The sequence below is a fragment of the Phlebotomus argentipes genome, unplaced genomic scaffold (genome assembly GCF_947086385.1).
Source record: "Phlebotomus argentipes unplaced genomic scaffold, Phlebotomus argentipes genome assembly contig_5, whole genome shotgun sequence".
In the NCBI taxonomy this organism is placed as follows: Eukaryota; Metazoa; Arthropoda; class Insecta; order Diptera; family Psychodidae; genus Phlebotomus; species Phlebotomus argentipes.
In genome coordinates, this window is record NW_026776165.1 from 13,461,620 (window position 1) to 13,483,865 (window position 22,246).

The 22,246-nt window shown below is 35.9% G+C and overlaps 2 protein-coding genes across 2 annotated transcripts; one reads left to right on the forward strand and one right to left on the reverse strand.

Annotated features, from left to right (window-relative positions):
- Positions 1-2,525: 2,525 nt before the first annotated feature.
- On the reverse strand, positions 2,526-4,450 carry LOC132255745 (F-box/WD repeat-containing protein 4). Its single transcript, XM_059751889.1, has 2 exons — positions 4,134-4,450; positions 2,526-4,052 (listed from the first exon to the last, which is right to left on the reverse strand). Exons 1-2 carry the CDS (start codon positions 4,273-4,275, stop codon positions 2,974-2,976), a joined length of 1,221 nt encoding a protein of 406 aa, XP_059607872.1. The 5' UTR covers positions 4,276-4,450; the 3' UTR covers positions 2,526-2,973.
- Positions 4,451-6,354: 1,904 nt separating this feature from the next.
- On the forward strand, positions 6,355-15,732 carry LOC132255746 (E3 ubiquitin-protein ligase makorin-1). Its single transcript, XM_059751890.1, has 5 exons — positions 6,355-6,502; positions 6,587-7,596; positions 10,578-10,716; positions 10,808-10,939; positions 14,737-15,732. Exons 2-5 carry the CDS (start codon positions 6,854-6,856, stop codon positions 14,833-14,835), a joined length of 1,113 nt encoding a protein of 370 aa, XP_059607873.1. The 5' UTR covers positions 6,355-6,502; positions 6,587-6,853; the 3' UTR covers positions 14,836-15,732.
- Positions 15,733-22,246: the final 6,514 nt, after the last annotated feature.

Below are 22,246 nucleotides of genomic sequence, written 5' to 3' on the forward strand. Positions count from 1 at the left end.
CAAGAAAAGCACTCTTAATTGCTTGAAAATGCTTTATTTCTGCCAAGGAATAGCAGAATTGATGTGCTACAATGCGAATTATTCACTAAATCTGTCCTTAATTTGTTACATAACCTAGAAAAATAATTATTAACGTTGGTTTCTGCGTGAAAATTGAAGAAAATTCAGCGAATCTGGATGATTAGTCAGAGAAAGAAGCATTTAGAAATGGAATATTGTAGGTTTTTTGGATTGCTAAGAAAATTGATGAAAAATTAGTTTCAAAAAGTGCTGTAAATTGATGTATTTTTAACATTATTGAGTTTCCTTCCTTTGAGATTCCATCTAAATACTTCGGCTGAGCACTTTTTGTTTGAGTCCTGCTCAAATTTTAGAACTTTTTAGCTGAATAACCTGCTTTTTTCTTAGCTTTTTGTCTCGCTGGGGAGTGATCGACTAAAGGAGCTGACACTGAATGATGGTTTTGATGTATCAAATCATTTTATTTACAATGAAATTGTAGAGAAAGTGTTCAAGAACCATTAGTTTAATTTGTTAACAGAGGAGCGTGAATCACAATAAAACGAGAATTGCTCAAGCGAAGAATGGACTAACGAATTCCGCTATTTCAGCTGGAATATTAAAGAATATCAAGGAATGGATGCAAATATACAGTAGCGAAAATTAGGTTAGGACACCTATGAAATTTTGGCCATTTTTCCTTTTGGTGCTAAAAATTCGATACTTCTTTCAATTTTCGAGACAACTACCTTAAGACCTTAAGTGTTTAGGATCATTATCTTGTTGGAAGATCCATACAATGGGCAGATTTTCTTCGGCAAACGGAAGGAGGACATCTTGGAGAATTTTCACATAGACATCTGCGTTCATCTTCTCCTTGATACGGGTGGATCGGGCCCATTCCATGCCAGGAGAAGCCTCCCCAGAGCATAAGAGATCCACCTCCATGTTTTACGGTTGGGAAGCAAAAATCTAGGATTCAGTCTCTGATTTCTTGGGCGCCTCACATAAAATATTCCATCTGAAGACATTAAGTTGTTCTTCGTCTCATCGGTCCAGAACACATGTTTCCATTGATCAATGGTCCAGTGTCGATATTTTTGAGCAAACTCAATTCGCGCCTTGCGATTTTTTGAGCTAATCAATGGCTTCTGCGCTGGCCTTCTTCCAAATAAGCCGGCCTCCCGCAGTCTGCTCCTCACCGTCTGCACTGTGATGCCCTCCTCTTGCTCACCAAACAGCTCCCGGTGGATCGATGAGGCACTCCGCTGAGGATCCGCCCGAGATAATATGCGGATTTGGCGATCCACTCGGTCACTAGTTTTTCTTCGCCTCCGCACATTCGTCACATTGGCGAAAGTATTATGCTCGCGAATGTGCTTAAGTGCATTATACACCATGTTGCGAGAAACTGCGAACATTTCAGCCTGTAGCTGAAATGCTTAAACCGCGATCTTTCGCACTTTTAATGCCGCGACGCAATTCCGGCGTACAATGTTTTCCACGGCTCATAATGTGTGATCTTTTTGAGAAATAGGCGAAGACTGATTGATATCTGATTGATTTAATAGATTTCTGCAAGTGATAAACCTGATTGCAGTACTGTAAATGTCCAAAAATCAAGTCAAGGGGTGTCCTAACCTAATTTTCGCTACTGTAAGTGAAAATGGGATAGAAGATTGGAAGGAATTCACAAAATTAAAGCATTTTCAATTGTTCGCGACACTTTACAATCCTAGGGGTACGCAAGCTGATTTTAAACGTGGCCGTATTGCAATATTCCTCAAATATTCCAAATATTCCTAAATATTCCTAAATTTTCCTAAATATTCCTAAAAGGAGGAATATTTTGGAATATCCAGGAATAAATGTTTCGAACTTGCTTTAATTTCATTCGAACACGTCCAGATGGCGCGAGAAGCCACCCACGTGGAAAGACATGAACAAGATCCAATTGAAACATCCGTATAGGAGCGATAGCATAGTGGTAGAGAGCTGGCTTCTAGATCGTGAGGTCTTGGGCTCAATCCTTCCACTGGCCGCCTTTTTTCACAATACTGTTACCATTCTCTTTCCTTTTTCGTGTATTTTCCTTCATTTTATCGCTTTATATTAGCATTTTCCCTCAGTATTCGCTTAAAATCCCCTTCAAAACACTCAATATAATTTCCTCTTCAAGAATTGTTTCTAATACTCCATCTGAGGCTCTGAATTGCCTTTCTCACTCTAAATTTATACCCTAACATTATTGTTAACGCTTTAATGTTCATCCTTGGGCTTGAAACTTCCCCAAAGAACACTTTTTAAAGACTTTAAAAGACTTTTTATCGCTCCTATACGGATGTTTCAATTGGATCTTGTTCATGTCTTTCCACGTGGGTGGCTTCTCGCGCCATCTGGACGTGTTCGAATGAAATTAAAGCAAGTTCGAAACATTTATTCCTGGATATTCCAAAATATTCCTCCTTTTAGGAATATCTAGGAATGTTTTGGAATATTTAGGAATATTTAGGAATATTTATGAAAATTTAGGAATATTTGAGGAATATCAGGAATAGAATATTGTAGGAATATTTGGAATATTGGAATACGGCCACGTTTAAAATCAGCTTGCGTACCCCTAGCATACACCTTATGTCTTCAGCTCCAGAAGCTGACTACTGTGTCTTTTTGTTATCTGATATCTAACGCAAAGCTTATTGTACAATTGGTGCAGATTGCTGTGAATAAACTTAACTTCCAATGGAAAAAAAAAATTGTCCGCGACACTTTACAATGTGAAAATCAGCGTTGGAGGGAATATTTTGTAATTATTTGAAAGAATATTCCAGGAATAGATGGAATAGATTTATGGAATATAGAAGAAAATCGTAAGAATGGAAAATCAGTTGAGCAATTCTCGCAATAAAATTATCTCATTCTATTCTCATCTCTTCGTTGCTATATTGCCTCTAGAAATCACACATTTTCCCATCACTGGTCGAAGTTGAAGACACTCGAGTAGTCTCTGTACGCCGCCCAGTCGGCGTCGAAGTTGAAGAGGCGCAGATTTCTGTCTGTCACCACGAACAACTGGCTGGCATCGCTGACGATGTCATAGACTGGAGAGCCGTAGGAGTTCATCTGCGATGGATAGAACATCTGCACGAACTTCCTGGTCACACGCAAGTCATACAGATTCACCCTGCCGTGATGCTTCATGCCGCACAGCACGCCAAAGTGATCATCGAAGTCCAGACAATAGACTGACGAGTCGTACGGATCCTCGTACACCTGCACGTCGCTGTTGCTGCGGATGTCGAAGACGCGAAAGGTGGAATCGAAGTTGGCGGTGAGCAGTGTGGTGTGATCACGCCAGAGGACGTGATAGACAGCATGTGAGGTGGATTTGAGCTGCTGCACAACACCTGTCGCCATATCGATGAGCTTGAGGGCACAGCAAGGATCACGATACCGTCCGGCGGCCATGTGATCTCCGTCAGGGGAGATTTTCACACACTTGAACGCCTCCTGGAGGTCACAAGTGCTCTCCAGGAGGACAAAACCCAATTCTATCTCCTTGCGCCACAACTTTGCCGACTGATTGGTGGTCGTGACGAAGATGTCATTGCGAAAGTCCACCGAATTCAGGTACTCCTTGACTGAGGCAATCTTCTGACTGATGAAATTCATTCCGGAACAGTGTTGAGGATCATACAGGAGCACAGTGCCACACATGGTGCCGGCAAAAATGATGCTTCCAGCCTTTGTGAAGGCCGTGATGTCGGGATCTCGTGTATTTCCATATGACATGTCAGGGAATCGCTTGAGAAAGTCCTTGCTGCGCCTCCGATGGACTCTCACCTGACCACCGTGTGTCATGTACAACCAATCCCGCTCCAGATGAATGTGCGAAGAATATGGCACACGATGAGGAAAGAACATTATCTCCTCATACCTTCCCTGACGCCAGTTCTCGTGCAACTTCCAGCGTCGTCTGAATGGGATGTCATCACCCTGTGTCCGGAGGCAGTGCAGGGAATCTGTCTTCCTGTGGCATGTCATCAGAAGATCTAAACAATGCAGAAGTTGAGACCACCTGGTCTGACCAGGAAACACTGGGTGAATCTCCCAGGAAAAAGCCAAAGACTCACCCAGTGTCATCCTGAAGAAGAAGTACCGATCCACCAACTCGGCCAACCTATCACAGACACGACAGACATTCTCCAGCTCCTTCACATCCAGGAATTGCAGAATACTGATGAGGATGTCTTCATTGAGGTCCAGTAAATTCATCCCCAAATCCTCTCTCTCTCTCTCTCTCTGATGTCCGCAAGACGCCAGCGCCTGCTTTTCCCCTCCACGCAGTGTGTTGGACAGACTTTTGATACTTTTTTTTACTTTTGCACAATTCTTTACATGGTAAAATATGTATTTCTTTACATACGACGTTTTCTTAACATGTAATAAATGGAGAAAAAAAAAACTGGAGATTTTGAACCGTTTTTGGGCTCAATGGGCCTCTTTATTTCACAATCGTTTAATCCTGAGGGCTGAGTCTTGAAATTCGTCAAAACCAGAATCAGTGGAAATTGACTGATTTTGAGAAATTTGCGAGTCTTGAGTAAAAATCAGTGAGAAACCGAGTCAAAATTGACTCAAAATCAATCAACTCGTGTTGACATGAGAACATCGAGTCAACACGATTGCTCGATGTCTCAATTTTAAGATTTTAATGCAATTTAAGTATCAAATGGCCATCGATGGCACACGGAAATGGATAATAGAATAATTATTTTAATTGTTCTTAATATTATATAGATAATTTTCCTTATTATTGCTGAGATATAAGCATCTCTTTTCTTGCGCTCGCGTAAGAGGCTCAGAGACGGAAAATAATTTCTTTCCATGCGCGCTATCTAGTCCCTGAGAGTCCTTCCTTACAGTGTTGAGGCAACGATAATCCCAATTTTATTATGTCATGCATAATCCTTGCCATTAACATTTTCAGTTTTGAAGATATCTTTAATTGAATGGAATTCCCAAATTCTTCGCCCTTAGAAGAAGTTGATCTCCATCTCGTGGGGCACCTCAAGATCACTCGCAGAAGTCTCATTCTGCTCCTGGGACTTCTCGTATAACCGCAGGAGAACATGTAGCGGCCAATTTACCTTTAAAATGTACAAAATGAGCTGGATCTGGCGAAAAATGACCGCGACAAAATTTTCAAGAAGTTTCTTCTTCTTTTTATTTTTTTAACGAAAGATTTGACACTTATCGACCATTGTCGAACTTCTGCGCCGACATTCTCCCCCAATAATTGAGGAAATGACTCAATTATTCTCAGATGATTGTTGAATGATCGGCAATTTGGAGAGTTTGGTGATGGCTCTGCGATACGATCTGGCCTTGCTGTCTGCACTGTGGCTACTCGGACTCTTCCGTCTGCTCCTGGGTGTACTTGCGTGATTCTCCCAAGGGGCCAGCGCAATGAAGGAGTGTTGTCTTCATACACGATGACTATGTCGCCGACTTGAAGATTTGGGATTTCTTCATACCATTTTGTGCGTTGTTGTAGGGTCGTTAAATAGTCACGCTTCCATATCTTGGTGAAATGTTCCACCAATTGTTGGCATCGTTGCCAGGCATCCAGACGATTGTCGGGAAGGTGATCCAGATTCGGTGAAGAAATTTCAATGATGGGACGATGGATCAAATAATGGCGTGGTGTTAAGGCTTGCAAATCCGCAGAATTGTCGGGGAGTTGCGAAATAGGCCGGCTATTAAGAGTAGCTTCAATTTGGGTTGTGATGGTGGTCAGTTCTTCGAATGTGAGCTTGGCATTTCCCATCGTTCTACGTAGATGATGCTTCAGCGATTTAATCGCCGCTTCCCAGAGGCCACCATGATTAGGAGATCTTGGGGGTTGAAAATCTGTACGGTAATAATGCACATTATTCACATATTTGTCGCCTGAGGGTTAATTTTTAGCCTTCTTAAGGCGCTGAAGACACCCTGATGATGATTCTTTGGGGGGTAAAAGTTAAGTTTGAGGAGCATTTTTATCATTTTATGCCTCAAACACCGCAACTTGGCCCAAATCAAAGCAAGAAAAAGACGTTTCTGCCTGCGTTCCGAAAGCCTTTTTCCCTCCCGAAAAATTCCGAAGGCTGATTTTGACTCAAAAGACTCACGAAACTTTCAAAATTGTGATCATGTCAACAAGTTAAAAATCGATGAGGTTCTGTTGATTCTGATTTTGACCATTTTCAACACTCAGCCCTCTGATTTTCACATTTTTTACACATTTTTTTTACCCGTGTAAAATGTGAAGAGATATTTTCTACCATGCAAACACACAAACACTGTTTTACCCCTCAACATCCACCAGCGCCACTCGGTGCCCAGCATTGGCACTATTTGACACTTTGCCCACCTTTTCGTGAGTTCCCCATTGGAAGAAAGATTGTGAAATTTCGCTGAAAAAGTCCACAAATCAAGGAGAAGAAGTCCATCTTGCACTGTAAGTCAATTCACAATTTGTCAATCTACAGCCAGAGTGTGTGAAAATGTGGGAGAAATCTGATGAAAAGTGTATAATTTTTAGGTAAAATTTCTGTTGTGTGAGTCTCTGGAGTGTGGTATAAACGCGCTAAGAAAGAAAGAAAGAAAGACACTTCCCCCACGTGCCCCCAAATTGCAGCTGCTGCCCCAATCTCAGCACCCCACTGTCCGGACATTGCAGCATGCTGAGGAAGTCTCCTGAGTTGCTTCTGCCCGAGTAAATCAACACCGCGCGCTCGTGTGTGTCAGCAGAAGAGTCCTTCGCAGTGTGTCCGGGAAGGTTGTACAGTTATTGTCCAGGGACTTTGCAATGTCATCCAGCGGCCGCTTGAGGTTGCCCACGGCCTCAGGAGCCGGCACATCTAGTAAATCTGTCGTGTGTGCGTACTACGCCAAGGGAATGTGTCGCTTTGGCGATTGCTGTCGCTTTGCCCACATTGACACACCTCCGGAGGCAGCGGAGGCGCCCGAGAAGCGTCCACCTGTGGCCAGCACATCCACAGCGGCCGTCATCAATCCGGGTGATCCACAGAGTTGGGTCCTGGCGCCCGTCTTTGTGCCCAAACAGCGCATCAGCGATGGCGAAGAGTCAAAGCTCAGCTACGCCGACGTGTGTCGCGATCCAAACGCCCCGGCGGACGCTGAGGAGGTGGCGACGACAGAGGAGGAGTTCGCCGCAGCACCTGTGCTGGAGCTGTGTCCCTACGTGAAGATCAATGAGGAGTTTGGCCACTGCGCCTACGGCGAGGCGTGCGTGTACGCACACGGCGATCTGTGCGATCTCTGTCAGCAATTCTGTCTGCATCCCACGGACGAGGAGCAGCGCAAGAGTCACAATGTGCAGTGCATTCGGCAGCACGAGAAGGACATGGAGCTGTCATTCGCCATTGCACGCTCCAAGGACAAACTCTGTGGCATTTGCTTCGAGGTGATCATGGAGAAGTCCGGACGCGATCAACGCTTCGGCATCCTGCCCAATTGCAATCACATCTTCTGCCTGGAGTGCATCAGGAAGTGGCGACAAGCCAAGCAGTTCGACAACAAAATCATCCGGTAAGTCTTTTAAGTATAATTTTCACAATGTTGTTGTTGTTTTTTTCTCTGCTGAAGGCGAAATTCTTGCTTGGAATTTGCATTTCCGTGAAATATTTCCACTCTCAGCACTTTTTTTTTCTTCTTTTTGGAGAGCTTTTGGTAGAGAAAATAGACGGAAAAGTCTGTCTTGTGTTGTGTCATGAAGAATTCTGGGAATTTGCCTGAGGAAAATTCTGAATTTCTAAAGACATAAAACAGTTGTGATGATAATCCGCATTTGTTTTAGGAGAATTTTCAAGATTTAGCAATTATTCAAGCTTTTTGTTCTTTTCTTGTAACGTTTCTCTAGAAATTTGAGAAAAAAACAGTTGAATTTCAAACATAGACACTTTTTATGGTGTCATTATTGAATCTTGAAATCATTTTTATTTAATATTTGCGAAGATTGCTCCATTTTTGGTCAGAATATTAAAGAATATCCAGGAATGGATGCAAATTAAAGTGAAAATCCCTTTTGGAATTATCCAAATCGAAGACTATTAAAAGTCGTTTTTTTTGATAATTGACGTCTTATGTCTGTTTGGATTGATCTTAATGTCTTTCATCGGCAAAAATTAAAGAAATACGATTTTTCTTAAAAACCTTCGCGTGTAGAAAATTTCTCAATGTTGCGTTGAAAAGTATGAAAAGTCGACTTTTGATAGTTTACGCCCAAGGGGCTAATCACTAGCGCAAATTGAGACCATTAACTTTATGATTTTTCAATCTTTTCTTTCGATTATTTCGTGATTTTTACTCAAATTTTGATTATTTTCTCAATATTTCATTAAAATTTGATTATATTTTGAATATTTCTTAATTATTTCCTGATTATTTCATTAAAAATTAATTATTTTATTCAAATTTTGATTTTTTGTACATTTTTTTTATTAATTTCTGAATATTTCTTTAAAAAATTTATTTATTTAATACAAATTTTGATTATTTCGTACAAAATTCTGATTATTTTTTGATTATTTTCTGAATATTTGATAAGAATTTGATTATTTTTCAATTTTACATTGGAAAATATTTATTTTTTTAATATGTCATTCAAAATTTATTTGCTTTCTCAAATTTACTATGGAAAATATATTCATTTTTGATTATTATTGAATTTGATTATTGAGATTTTTATGTAATTTTTCTTGGAATTTGTTTTTTTTTATTATTTTATTCAAAATATGATTATTTTTCAAAATTTTCTTGAGAAAATATTCATTTTTTTATTATTTTCATTCAACTTTTGGTTATTTTGATTTTTTTGTCATTTTATTTGGGAAAATAATTTTTTTTCAATTATTTTTCAATTTTTGTGTGAGAAAATATTCATTTTTTGACTATTTAATTTGGTTATTTTGCTTTTTTTGGTGATTTTACTGCCGGAAAATAATGTTTTCTTTGATTATTTATTCAAAATTAGATATTTTTTTGCAATTTTAGTTGAGAAAATAATCTTTTTTTTATTATTTAAATCATAATTTGATTATTTTTCAATTTTTTCTTGGGAAAATAATGGGCAGGAAAAATGTAAAAAGTTGATTTTTACGAATTGTTTGAAAAAAAAGTAGGGGTAAATAGGGCAGCTTCAGATTGGGGCAGCTTCAGATTTCTTAATTTTCTCAGAGATTTTTACATGAATAAATTCCTGGTCTTCACACAATGTTTGTAGTCCTTAAGGACTAGAATTGACGAAAATTTGCACAGGATAGCCTTTACTGTTTAGATAAAATAAGTGAAAATTGAAAATCACTCACAAACTAGAATTTTGCTGCCGAATTGATTGCGTGTTTTCTCCATTAAAAAAGCCACAATTCGCGTGAAACACAATCAAAGGTTATTGAGAGTTAAGTAGAGATTCTAAATATGCCCGAACTTTTCCTCCTGATCACGGCCCTTTCAGTGGGTGGTGGAAAATGCACAAAAACCACCCAATGGGACAGATATAGATTCTTTCTGACTGACAACAGCGCGCTCTGACAGTCTGACGCAACATCACGGTCGAAATATTCTTGTGGCAAATATTGAAGATTTTTCACAAAGTGCCGTTCTGTGCTGCATTGCTTCATCACGTTAAACGACTTCTTAGTGGAAAAGTGAGAAAATACACGCGAAAATCACTGATTAGAGCAGAATTTTCGAGCACATTTTGCGCGGCACTTTCGCGGCGCGTCAAGTTGCCACCACTCACGCATGGTGGCGTTGCGACACAGGAAAAATGACGGGCAACTTGCTTTTCGCTCAGACATTTTGACAGTCCGTGCAAGGGTCCAGAAAAGTCGCGAAAATATTACTTTAAAGGCGATTTTTAAGGAATTAAACAGTTTCAGTGCGTAGAATAGATATCAAAGTGATCATTTGCCCGCGATTCGACAATTCCACAATGGAATTTATGGTAAATATCAGTGAAAATCTGAAACTGCCCCAGAGCAATCCGAAACATCCCCGTGCGGGGCAGTTTCAGATAATTTACAATATTATTTTTAATCTCCTTTAGAGGAAAAAGGATCAGTTTTAATGCCCAATGAAAGGCATTTTCTGAAGCTCAATAGACGAGAGTTTATTTGAGCGTTGTGATTATTTCAATATATTCAGCCAATTTTTCAAGAAAAAATCCTAAAGTTGGAACAGCATTTTGAATCTGAAGCTGCCCCACTTACCCCTACACAAAAATTATCAAAAATCGTCTTTTTGTAGCAAATTTTCCCAATTTGTCTATTATTTCTTCGTATTTTAGTTAATATTTCAAACAAATAACAGTGGAAAAATCTGGGAAATTCTGCATAAAAATAGAATTGAGCAATTTTATCAATTTACTGAAAGATAACAGAGAGTTTATGGAAAAATTAGTAAAATTTCAAAGCAATTTCATCTCACAAACTTCAAATTGCTGCCTTTTGATAGTCTTCACGGCACCCGTGAATTTGAAAGAATTCATGTTAAATTTTGCCCTCTTGCAGTGCTTGTCCCGAATGCCGCGTGGCGTCAGATTTCGTGTGTCCTAGCACATATTGGGTGGACACGCAGGAGGAGAAGGCGAAGCTGATTGAGGAGTACAAGGCGGCTCTCAATGCGAAAGACTGTAAATACTACAAAAAGGTAAGAAGAAAACAATCCTTGGCAGATCCTTTTCTTTTCCTGTATTGTGAGTGTTGTGACTAATTGTGCGTGTGTGTTTTTGCTTCGCCAGGGGAGCGGTTCTTGTCCATTTGGCAACAAATGCTTCTACAAGCACGCCGACAGGGATGGCAAGCTGGTGGATTTGGGTGCTCCGCGGCGTCGCTTCGTTCAAAGTCATCCGAACGAAGTGGAGATTCTGCAGGTGAGTTTTCTCTTTCTCTTTCCTTCTCTCTTGTGGGCCTTTTCCCAGGGGATTGCAAGATGTTTTAAATGTCATGATCAAAAGTCAATTTCTCACGAGAGTTGCTCAAGTGAGGATTGGATTAATTAATGTGAATATAAGTGAAAATTCCATGAAATATATTATTAACGTGGGATAAAAGAATGAGAATTTAGTACTTCAGATTTTAAATTCATTTCCTTCACGAATAACATTTTGCGAGGTTTATTATGGATAATTATTTATTGAAAGCCATTCAAACTCCTCCAAATTAGTCAATTGATTAAATTTGTGGTGTGAAAAAGGGGAAAAAATTTGCCGCGAGCTGGATTTGAACCCATGACGACTCAGTGTGCGAAGGAAAAGGACGCGAAATTGCAATATTAATAGCTTTCTCAACGACTTTTATGGAAAATTACAATTTGAAGCTTAAAAAAGAGTTTTTTGAAAATTTTCAACACCGAGAATTGACATTAAAGCATTAAAAAGTGAGAAAAAAATTTTCTCTCTCTGAGAGAAAAGCAATTTTGAGCATCAGATGAAGAAATTGATGAAAAAATGCTGAAATAGAGCGATAAAGTGAAGGAAAATACATGAAAAAGGAAAAAGAAGGGAAAAAAATGCGAATTGAAAGAGAATCGAACCCGCGACACTTCACGATCTTGTGCAAAAGTCTTTCTGTCAAAGACAATTTGGATAAATTCAAGTTCAATTTGGGAATGGAGGGAATATTTTTTTGTAATTATTCGAAAGAATATTCTAGGAATGGATTATGGAATATAACAAGGGTTGCTCAAGTTGAAGAATGGATGAAGCACACTTCAGCAGGAATATCAAGGAATGAAAGAATCGATGGGAATGACAGGAATGGATAAAATTCTTGACAGAATAAAACATGAAAAAAAACTGAAGAAATACGCAGAATATGTTGTAAATATTCCGTTTTCCTCTCAGAATAAAAGATTTTCTACTAAAATCTCGCATTTTCGCGCCATTTTCCCTTCCATTTTCACACATTTCTCTATGATTTCCTAAAAACTTTCAAAGTTTTTAGAGCATTTTCGAACATTTAGAATAATTTCAAGCCCCCAAATAAAGATTAAAGCTTTAAAAAGAATGTCAGGAGTAAGAATTTAGTGAAAAATAAGCAATTTCGGCCCATCAAATTGCGCTATTAGAGAGAATTCTTGAAGAAATTGAGGGAAAATGCTTGAAAAAGGCAAGAAAAGTAGCGAAAAAAACGCGAATTGAAGAAGAATCGAACCCGCGACACTTTAAGATCTCGATTTTCGCTGGAATTTGTGCAAAAATCTTTCTCTCAAAGACGATTTTGCATACATTCAATGTCAAATAAGTCTCAAAGGGAAAGAATATTCCGAAGAATGGATGGGAATAGATCGAATGGAAAGGAATGGAAATGGATATTATGGAAATTTGAAGAATGGAAATGACTTTTCACCCACTTGAGCAACCCTTGGAATATAAAAGGAAATCTCTTAAGAATGAAAAACACTTTTATCCATCTTGAGCAATTCTAGGATTCCAACGCTTTGATGTCATTTATTGTGCATTCAAAAGTTAGTAAATATTCTCTAGTTGTTAATTTTGTACAAAAATATTGCAAATTATCCAAGGGTTAAACTCAAGTGAAGAATGTATAAACCATTTAGGCCGGGATATGACGGAATGGAAGAATGGATGGGAATGGCAGGAATGGATAATATTATAAATCGAAAAATCCGAGGAATATTCGGAATTTTTACCCCCAAAAACTCTTTCCAAATACTCAATATAATTTCCTCTTCAAGAATTATCTCTAATAATCCCATCTTAGACTCAGAATTGCCTTTCTCTCTCTAAGTTTTTTTCCTAACCTTCTTCTTAAATCCTTTAATATTCACCCTCGTGCTTGAAATTTCTCTTAAGTTCCCATTTAAAACCTGAAAACGTAATTTTTCGCCTTATTTCCTACTATAGTCGTTTGGGAAGCTTTCAATATCATATTTTCACATCCTTTTCCTTCCATTTTCATACATTTACACACACATTGACATTTTAGTGTATGAAAATGGAAGGAAAAGTATGCAAACATATGATATTGGCAACATTCCAAACGAGTATAGTACGACGGGTGCCGTGAAGACTATCAAAAGGCAGCAATTTGAAGTTTGAGAGATGATTTTGCTTTGAAATTTTACTAATTTTTCCATAAACTCTCTGTTATCTTTCAGTAAATTGATAAAATTGCTCAATTCTATTTTTATGCAGAATTTCCCAGATTTTTCCACTGTTATTTGTTTGAAATATTAACTAAAATACGAAGAATTAATTGACAAATTGGAAGAAATTTGCTACAAAAAGACGATTTTTGATAATTTTTGTGTACTTTTTTTTCAAACAATTCGTAAAAATCAACTTTTTACATTTTTCCTGCCCATCATTTTCCCAAGAAAAAATTGAAAAAATAATCAAATTATGATTTAAATAATAAAAAAAAGATTATTTTCTCAACTAAAATTGCAAAAAAAAATCTAATTTTGAATAAATAATCAAAGAAAACATTATTTTCCCGCAGTAAAATCACAAAAAAAAGCAAAATAACTAAATTAAATAGTCAAAAAATGAATATTTTCTCACACAAAAATTGAAAAATAATTGAAAAAAATTATTTTCCCAAAAAAAATGACAAAAAAAATTAAAATAACCAAAAATTGAATGAAAAAAAAATAAAAAAATGAATATTTTCTCAAGAAAAATTTGAAAAATAATCATATTTTGAATAAAAAAAAAATGTAAAAAAAAATCCCAAGTAAAATTACATAAAAATCTCAATAATCAAATTCTGAATAAAATTATCCAAAAATGAATATATTTTCCAAAGTAAAGTTGAGAAAGCAAACAAATTTTGAATGACATAATAAAAAAAATAAATATTTTCCAATGTAAAATTGAAAAATAATCAAATTCTTATCAAATATTCAGAAAATAATCAAAAAATAATCAGAATTTGTATAAAATAATTAATTTTTTAAAGAAATATTTAGAAATCAATAAAAAAATGTACAAAAAATCAAAATTTGTATAAAATAATTAATTTTTAATGAAATAATCAGGAAATAATAAAGAGAAATTCAAAATATAATCAAATTTTAATGAAATATTGAGAAAATAATCAAAAGTTGAGTAAAAATCACGAAATAATCGAGGAAAAAGATGGAATAATCACAAAGTTAATGGTCTCAATTTGCGCTAGTGATTAGCCCCTTGGGCGTAAACTATCAAAAGTCGACTTTTCATACTTTTCAACGCAACATTGAGAAATTTTCTACACGCGAGAGTTTTTAAGAAAAATCGTATTTCTTTAATTTTTGCCGATGAAAGACATTAAGATCAATCCAAACAGACTTTCAATAGTCCGATTCACCCGTCGAGTAGGAAATAAGGTGAAAAATTACATTTTGGGCTTTAAAATGTGGTACATCTCTTACCAACTAGACAATTTCGAAGACTTAATTTCGAATGATTTTTGGAGGGAAAGAATATTTCGAAGAATGAATTGAGAATGGATTTTTTGACAGCAATTCGTAGGAATGAATTGAAGAAATATTAAGGAAATGTGATGAATGGAGAATCATTTTTCACCCACTTGAGTAACCCTTGAAATTATCCAAAAAATGTGACATAAACAGTCACAAAAAAATCGACTTCTTGCAATCTTCTGGGCCTTCCAATGTGTGTGTTGGAAAGATTGCTCACAAAATGTCTTAATTTCATTCTAGCAATTGATATTTTGGGACTTTATTGAAGCATACGAAGTAGATTCAAATCTCTCTGATAGCGATGATTCCGATTGGTCTGATCTCTACAACATTTGGTAAATAAAAGGGGATGTTGTTTGTTTGTGTTTCCTTTGAAGAGACACAGAAATGAAGAAGAAGAAGATGAGAGTGAAGACGAAGATGTCGAAATCATTTGTAAACGCGTAAATTGAGATAATTTTTCATCATCAACACTTTATTTCTCGAAATATTCCACAAGTATTGATCAAAAGAGATAAAAAAGGAAGAGAAAAATTGTGTGATGAGGAGAAAAGGAGAGAAAATTTAATAGTTTTTGACACGTAAATGAGAAGAAGAAGAAGAAAAGAAGAGACACACAAATAATTGTGGGATCACAAGAGATGAAAAATTAACTAAAATTAGTACGGACAAAAAGTGTCTAAATATAGAGATGAAGATGATAAAAGAAAAGAAAAGAAAAGAAAAAAACTTGTATATTTTAAATGTTTCACACATTATGCAAAAATTGAAGAAAAAAAAAGAGAAGAAAAACACAAGAATTTAGTAACAAAACGAGGCAAATAAAAAAAAAAACCATCAATTAATTAACTCGTTAAAAAGTAAGAGTAAGAAAATTGTGTGAACAGAAGATGAAGAAGAAGATGATGAAATGTGAAAATAATGTGTAGAAATATTTAGCAAAAAAGAATCTTGACAAATTTCAACGGAATTTCAAAGAAGAGAATACGTTTAAAATGAAGAAGAAGGAAAAAACCACACTAAGAAGAGAAGGAAAAATTCAGAGGAGTAAAAAAGAAAATCTAATTTAAACCCCTAAAACTTATTGTTGAATGCTGTTCTTCTTTTTTTTTAATAAGCATAATAATTATTTTTTCTTCATTAATATTTGTAGTTGAAATAATTGAAAACAAAAAACTAAAAAAGAAAATACATTACAAAATTTAGTACAAGAAATGTATTTGAAAACTATAAAACTTACTTTTTGGCCATCAACAAAACATCCCCCGGACAAGCATTGCAAGAAGATGAAGAAGATGAAGATGACGAAAAAAAGGGGAGAAAACTATGATTTAGTGTTGTGTTTTTTGCAGAAGCAATATAGGTGAATTGAATGCATAAAAATAATAATAATAATAATAATAATAATATTTCTTTTTGTTTTCTCTCTCTCTCAAATTTAGCTCATTTTTTTTGTTCTTAAATTCTTTTGTGTCCTTTAATTAATTAAGGTTTAAGTTTTGTGAAGCCGGACGTGCATAAAAAATGTTCAAAATACAAATTAAGTGACATTTTTTTGTAGTGCTGAAAAATATGTGATATTATTTCCCTCCTCATTCTTCTAATTTACAAAAAAAAAACCAACGCCACTTCACAAAGCAACAACATCCTTTTACGATTAAGGATTGTGAAAGAGATGAATTTCACTGAAGAAAAGGACACATTTTCTTATTAATAAAAAAATGGAGCAATTCTCAGTAATACACAAAAGTGTTAAATTTCAAACATATAAAATGTTTAACAGACGCTTAAAAACAATGTTTTAGAGTTTTAAGCGATTTACACATTGTGTAAAAGAGGAAAAAATGATGAAATTTGGCATAATTATTAAAATACAAATTAATAAACAGTAAATCCGCGATAAAAAGAATTTATTGGAATCATAATTCATGTTTATGCTTGAAAATTAAAGCCACAATTGTGGATTGATTGATTTTTGCAAGATATTTGCAGATTAAGATCTGTCAATCTGCTTTTTGTGGTAAAATGACACATTCTGGTGATACAAAATGGCTTAAAAGATGTTAGCCAGAACCAAGGCTTTTTTTACTGCCAAATATCCGGATTCTTTGAATTCTCCTTTGATTTTTCTCGCCAAAACAATAATTAAACTTTTCTAGGTTATGCAAACTAGTGAATAATTGGTTTTCTAATACAATAAATTCTTTCTTTAATACTTTCAATATCAAAAAGCACTGCAAAGTGTGGAAAAGTTAAACATAACCTCGAAAGTAATCAGTTAACATGGGAAAATGTTGACTTAGAAATCAGTCTGAAGGATTTTGACACTGAATAAGCCATTTTCAGTTCATTGACAACTGATAAAGGGATGATTTTGTCTTTTTTTTTTGAGGTTATGGTGCGAAAACTTCATCCAAAAAAGCGTTTTTTCAGGTCAGGAAGTGAAATTTTGACTCAGAATAGCAAAAGTGTGTGTTAAACCAATATAACATAATTTTAACATATTTTATATGTGACTGAGAATTACTCCAAAAATTCTGTATTATATTTTGCGCACAAAACTTCAAGGAAATCTCAACTCTTTTCTCTCATTCTCTTTCACATTCTCAGAAGAATGCGGATAAATCTGCCTTAAAATAATACAAAACTTCCTTTTAATATATATATATATATATATCTAATTTAGTGAAGAAACATAGCAAATAACTAACTGTCCGGCTTCGTGTAGAATTTTCATTATTAGTTACACATTTTCTCCCTCCCCTCATAATAAACATTAATGAATATTAAATAGAAAAAAAACTAATTAAATAATCTCTCCATCAGTTGAGTTCAAGTGCCCAGCAAATAACAAAAGCTCTACTGAGCAAATTATTTTTCAAAGCATAAAATGTGTAAATAGATAAGGAAAAAACATGAGTTTTTTTTTAGTTCTTTCACTTATTGCCTCTTTTTTTAACACTAGGGGAAAGTGGGGCAGTTTCAGATTCAAAATGCTGTTTCAACTTTAGGATTTTTTCTTGAAAAATCGACTAAATATATTGAAATGATCACAATGCTCAAATAAACTCTCGTTTATTGAGCTTTAGAAAATGCCTTTCATTGGGCATTCAAACTGATTGTTTTTCCTCTAAAGGAGATTAAAAATAATATTGTAATTTATCTGAAACTGCCCCGCACGGGGGCAGTTTCGGATTGCTGTGGGGCAGTTCTAGATTTTCACTTATATTTACCATAAATTCCATTGTGGAATTGTTGAATCGCGGGCAAATGATCACTTTGATATCTATTCTACGCACTGAAACTGTTTAATTCCCTAAAAATCGCCTTTAAAGTAATATTTTCGCGACTTTTCTGGACCCTTGCACGGACTCTAATCAGTGATTTTCGCGTGTATTTTCTCACTTTTCAACTAAGAAGTCGTTTAACGTGATGAAGCAATGCAGCACAGAACGGCACTTTGTGAAAAATCTTCAATATTTGCCACAAGAATATTTCGACCGTGATGTTGCGTCAGATTGTCAGAGCGCGCTGTTGTCAGTCAGAAAGAATCTATATCTGTCCCATTGGGTGGTTTTTGTGCATTTTCCACCACCCACTGAAAAGGCCGTGATCAGGAGGAAAAGTTCGTCCTTATTTAAGATCTCTACTTAACTCTCAATATCCTGTAATAGTGTTTCACGCGAATTGTGGCTTTTTTAATGGAGAAAACACACAGATTATTTCGGCAGCAAAATGGATGGTTTCCACAGGCGTGAAGTTTACAATAAATGTTGAATTTTTGAATCTTTTTTAAAAATTTTAACAGTTTCCTTATTTCACTATCATCATTTCCTAATGCTATTATTGGGTCTTGATTAATTTTATTTCTAATTCTCTCTTCTTCATATTTCTTACAATTTGAAAATTATGTGATCCACTTTCCATCAAATATCCATGTGTTAATCTTGAATGGCCAATTCTTATTCTTGTAAGTATTGTTTCTTCTCTTCTATCTTTCTCTAATGGATGTGGCCCATGGAGAGATACATTCTTTTTAATCTTATGAAATCTCCTCACAGATTCTGAGCGCGGATCATTAACAATGTTATTCCATTCTTGATTCCATTTTTCTTTTATTTTGTTCTTCAATCAAGAATCAAGAATTTTTTCATTTATTTCGTGGTCAACTGCTTCTTTTGCGGCTTTATCAGCTTCTTCATTGCCGTCAATTTCTGAGTGTCCAGGAATCCAAATAATTGATATTTGTGCGTTTATGTTTCTAGCTAAGTATTTTATGTTATCAATAATTGGAGATTTGTCAGCCTCTCCCGATTGGATAGACTGAACAACGCTAAGAGAATCTATGAATATTACAATATTTTCTGCATTTTGTGTGTCTTCTGCCAATTTAATTTCATGTAAAACTGTTTCAACTGCATATGCTTCTGCAGAGAATATTTGAGCACTCTTTTGGAATTCTATGTGTCTGTGAAATTTCATCATTATAATAAATTCCAAATCCTGTATATTCATTGGTCTTAGATCCGTCTGTAAAAATTATATTACTATTTCTATGTATAGTGAAAATTTCCTCCAATTCTTTTTTATATTTTACAATGTTTTTTTTTTGATAATTATTTACTAATTTCATTTCTGTGTGAATTGGATTTGGCCCACTGTGGATTCCAACTTATTCTATAGATTTTAAGTACCTTTTCTATTGGGATTTTAAGTTCATTGCATAATGTCTTAAATTTATAAATAACTCCTCTTTGTGCCAGTAATTCATCAGAGTTTATCAAAAATTGTGTAATTTGCATGATCCTGGAGACTCATTATTTTGATACCATATTGTAAAGTTAATAACATTCTTCGATATTGGAGTGAATATACTCCCGATCACTTATTTTTATCTAAACAGTCAAGGCAAATCCTTTGCAAATTTTCGTCAATTGTAGTCCCTTAAGGACTACAAACATACAGGTGGTGCTGGCCAGAATACACAGGGGAGTTAATGAGGGGCAATGTGTAGCGAGTCTCTTTCTCGACGTTTCAAAGCCCTTTGACACAGTAAACCACGAGATTCTTCTGGAAAAGCTGAATTGCCTTGGCTTCAGGGGGCACAGTCTGGATATGATCAGGTCATACTTGGGTGGGCGAGAGCAGGCGGTGAGAGTGCGTGAGGAGAGTGGTGTTTTCCGTGGTGTGGTGTGGGGGCGTGCGACGCGCACTGCATAAAGATCCCTGTGGTAGAGAGTGCGAGATATTTGGGAGTGGAAATAGACTTTAAGCTTAGCTGGAGGCCCCAAGTGGATAAGTTGAAGACATCACTTTTTCCCCTTAATAAGAGGGTGTTATGATCTGTCGACACTGTGCCCTGAAGGGATCAAGAAAAACTTCTATCAGGCTTGTGTGGAGAGTCGCCTGTCCTATGGCTTGACAAACTGGGGAGGGGGGCATGCGTGACAATCTTGAATGTAGTCGGGATTGTGCAGCGCAAGGCACTGAGAGCACTGATGGGAAAGAAAAGATGGGAATCGGTGAGGGGAGTTTTCCAGGAATGGAGAGTCATGCCCCTGCAGTATCTCTATGAGTACAGGTTACATCGCGTAGACAAAGATTAGATAGAAGAGGTATCCAGGTTCCTGTACCTTGGCCTAGACTTGAGCTCTACAAAAGGACTTTTTTGAGTACCGCGCTCCGATCCTATTCAATGCACTGCCTCCGGAGGTAAAAGACATAAGCTGCTCGTTCCTGTTCATGGTAAAAAATTACGCGAAATCCTCTGGAAGAGGTTTGATGAAGACTTACTCCCCTCTCGGTTAACATGATGCAGATATTTCGTGGTTTTCATGAGTTTTCCCTGGGCGCTTGTGGCACTACCAAAGTCTTCGGACTTTAAGCCGCTAACAAACCCCTCGAGATCCTTTATTTATGTATTGATCATGCCATGCTTCTCGTACCTAAACACTTAAATATTGCGCGAAGACTAGAAATTGATTCATGTGAAAATCTCTGAGAAAATTAAGAAATCTGAGACTGTCCCATTTACCCCAACTCTTGGCCAGTGGTTATCTTTTTGGAGATGGTTTTAAAAGAGCAAAAATTATACATAATAACAATGTTAAGGAGAAAAACCGAAAAAACATCTTTCAGTTGAAATAACACACAAGAAGAAGTAGAAGAAGTGGAAAAGAAAACCCTTTGACGACGAAGAAAGGTGTGGTGAACAATATTACCAATTAATAGGGAAATTTATAGTGTGGATAAAACAGAGGAGAATGAAAATCAAAGTTAAAATAAAATAATGAGAAAATAAAAATCACCCCTAATAAGTGTTGTAAAACTTAAAACAGAACAAGAAAGATATCCAAAATAGAAGTATAAATTGTTGCTGAAGAGTGGTGAAAAAAAAGGGAGAGAAGATGACAGAGAAGCAGGAAGAGAGTGTCCAAAAAAAAACATAATAAATATTCCACCGGAGAAAGTTTTCATTTCTTGTCTCTTGGCTTACCAAAGTTCTAATTCACAAAACAAAACACACACACACAAAAAAAACTTAATTCCGCAAAGACAAATGATGATTGTAGAATGACAGAGGATAGAAGAAAGGAAGGAAGGAAGGAAGTGAAATGCAGTGTTGTATAAAAACCATAAAACACACACACACACACTCGAGCTGATAAAAAAAGGAAGAAAGATAAAAGAAACTTTATGTATGATTATAGAAATTAATGTGATAAAAATGGCAGAAAATTGATTTGAAGAAGAAGGATAAAAAAAAAGTAATAATACAGGAAAAGTGAGAAATGTGTTTTTTTTTTTTTGATCTTCTCTTGTCATTCTAGGACAACTCCTTTGATCCCTATTCCCTCACCTTCGCCATGACGGTGCGTGCCTTGGGAGGCGTCAACGCGAGCCTCCTACGCGATTTGCTCTCCGGAAACCCCTGAAATTCCCGACGAAGTGCGCGAAAAAACCCATGTTTAATTGAAATATTCAAGTTTTCCGATTGAAATAAATCGCGTTCGCGAAGAAAAACCATCTTGATTTCTCTGATTTTCAATGCAAAAATGTCAAAATCAAAGCAAGTGGAAAAATGAGTTCAATGTGTTTCTTCAAGGGATAAATATTATGATCGGATGTGGTGTACAGCGCTTAAAAAGGAAGTGTTTAGAATATTTGCACCGCAAAAACTCTCTGTTTCAACCAAATTCAGACATTTTCCCAATTAATCTTGCTTAAAAATCAATTTTATTGCTTTTTTTGAGGTTATGTTTAATTTAAAACATGATAAAATTATCAAATTTCTCTGTTTCTTGACAAATTTGAGCATTTTTGTGCAAAAAACAACTTCATATTGATGGAGAAAAAGCCTAAAAGTCAATCATAACCTCAAAAATTTCACTTTAATGCAGAAAAATGTCTGTACAAGAATATTTTCACAGCAAAAACTTCAATTTCATCAAATTGAGGCATTTTTAAAAACAATTTTGCCTAGAAAAATCAATTTGATCGCTTTATTTTTGAGGTTATGTGATAAAATAACCTTCAAAATCATCTAATTTGTGTTTAAGCTGGGAGTTTTCCTTTTTTCTTGGCAAAATTAAGCATTTGCGTTCGAAAAGACTTAAGATTAGGTTCGAAAACAGCTTAAAAGTCAAACATAACCTCAAAAATATTGCTTTAATGCAGAAAAATGTCTCTTTGCCTTGGTTATTTTTGCAGTTTTTGCTGTACAAGAATATTTGCACTGCAAAAACTTCAA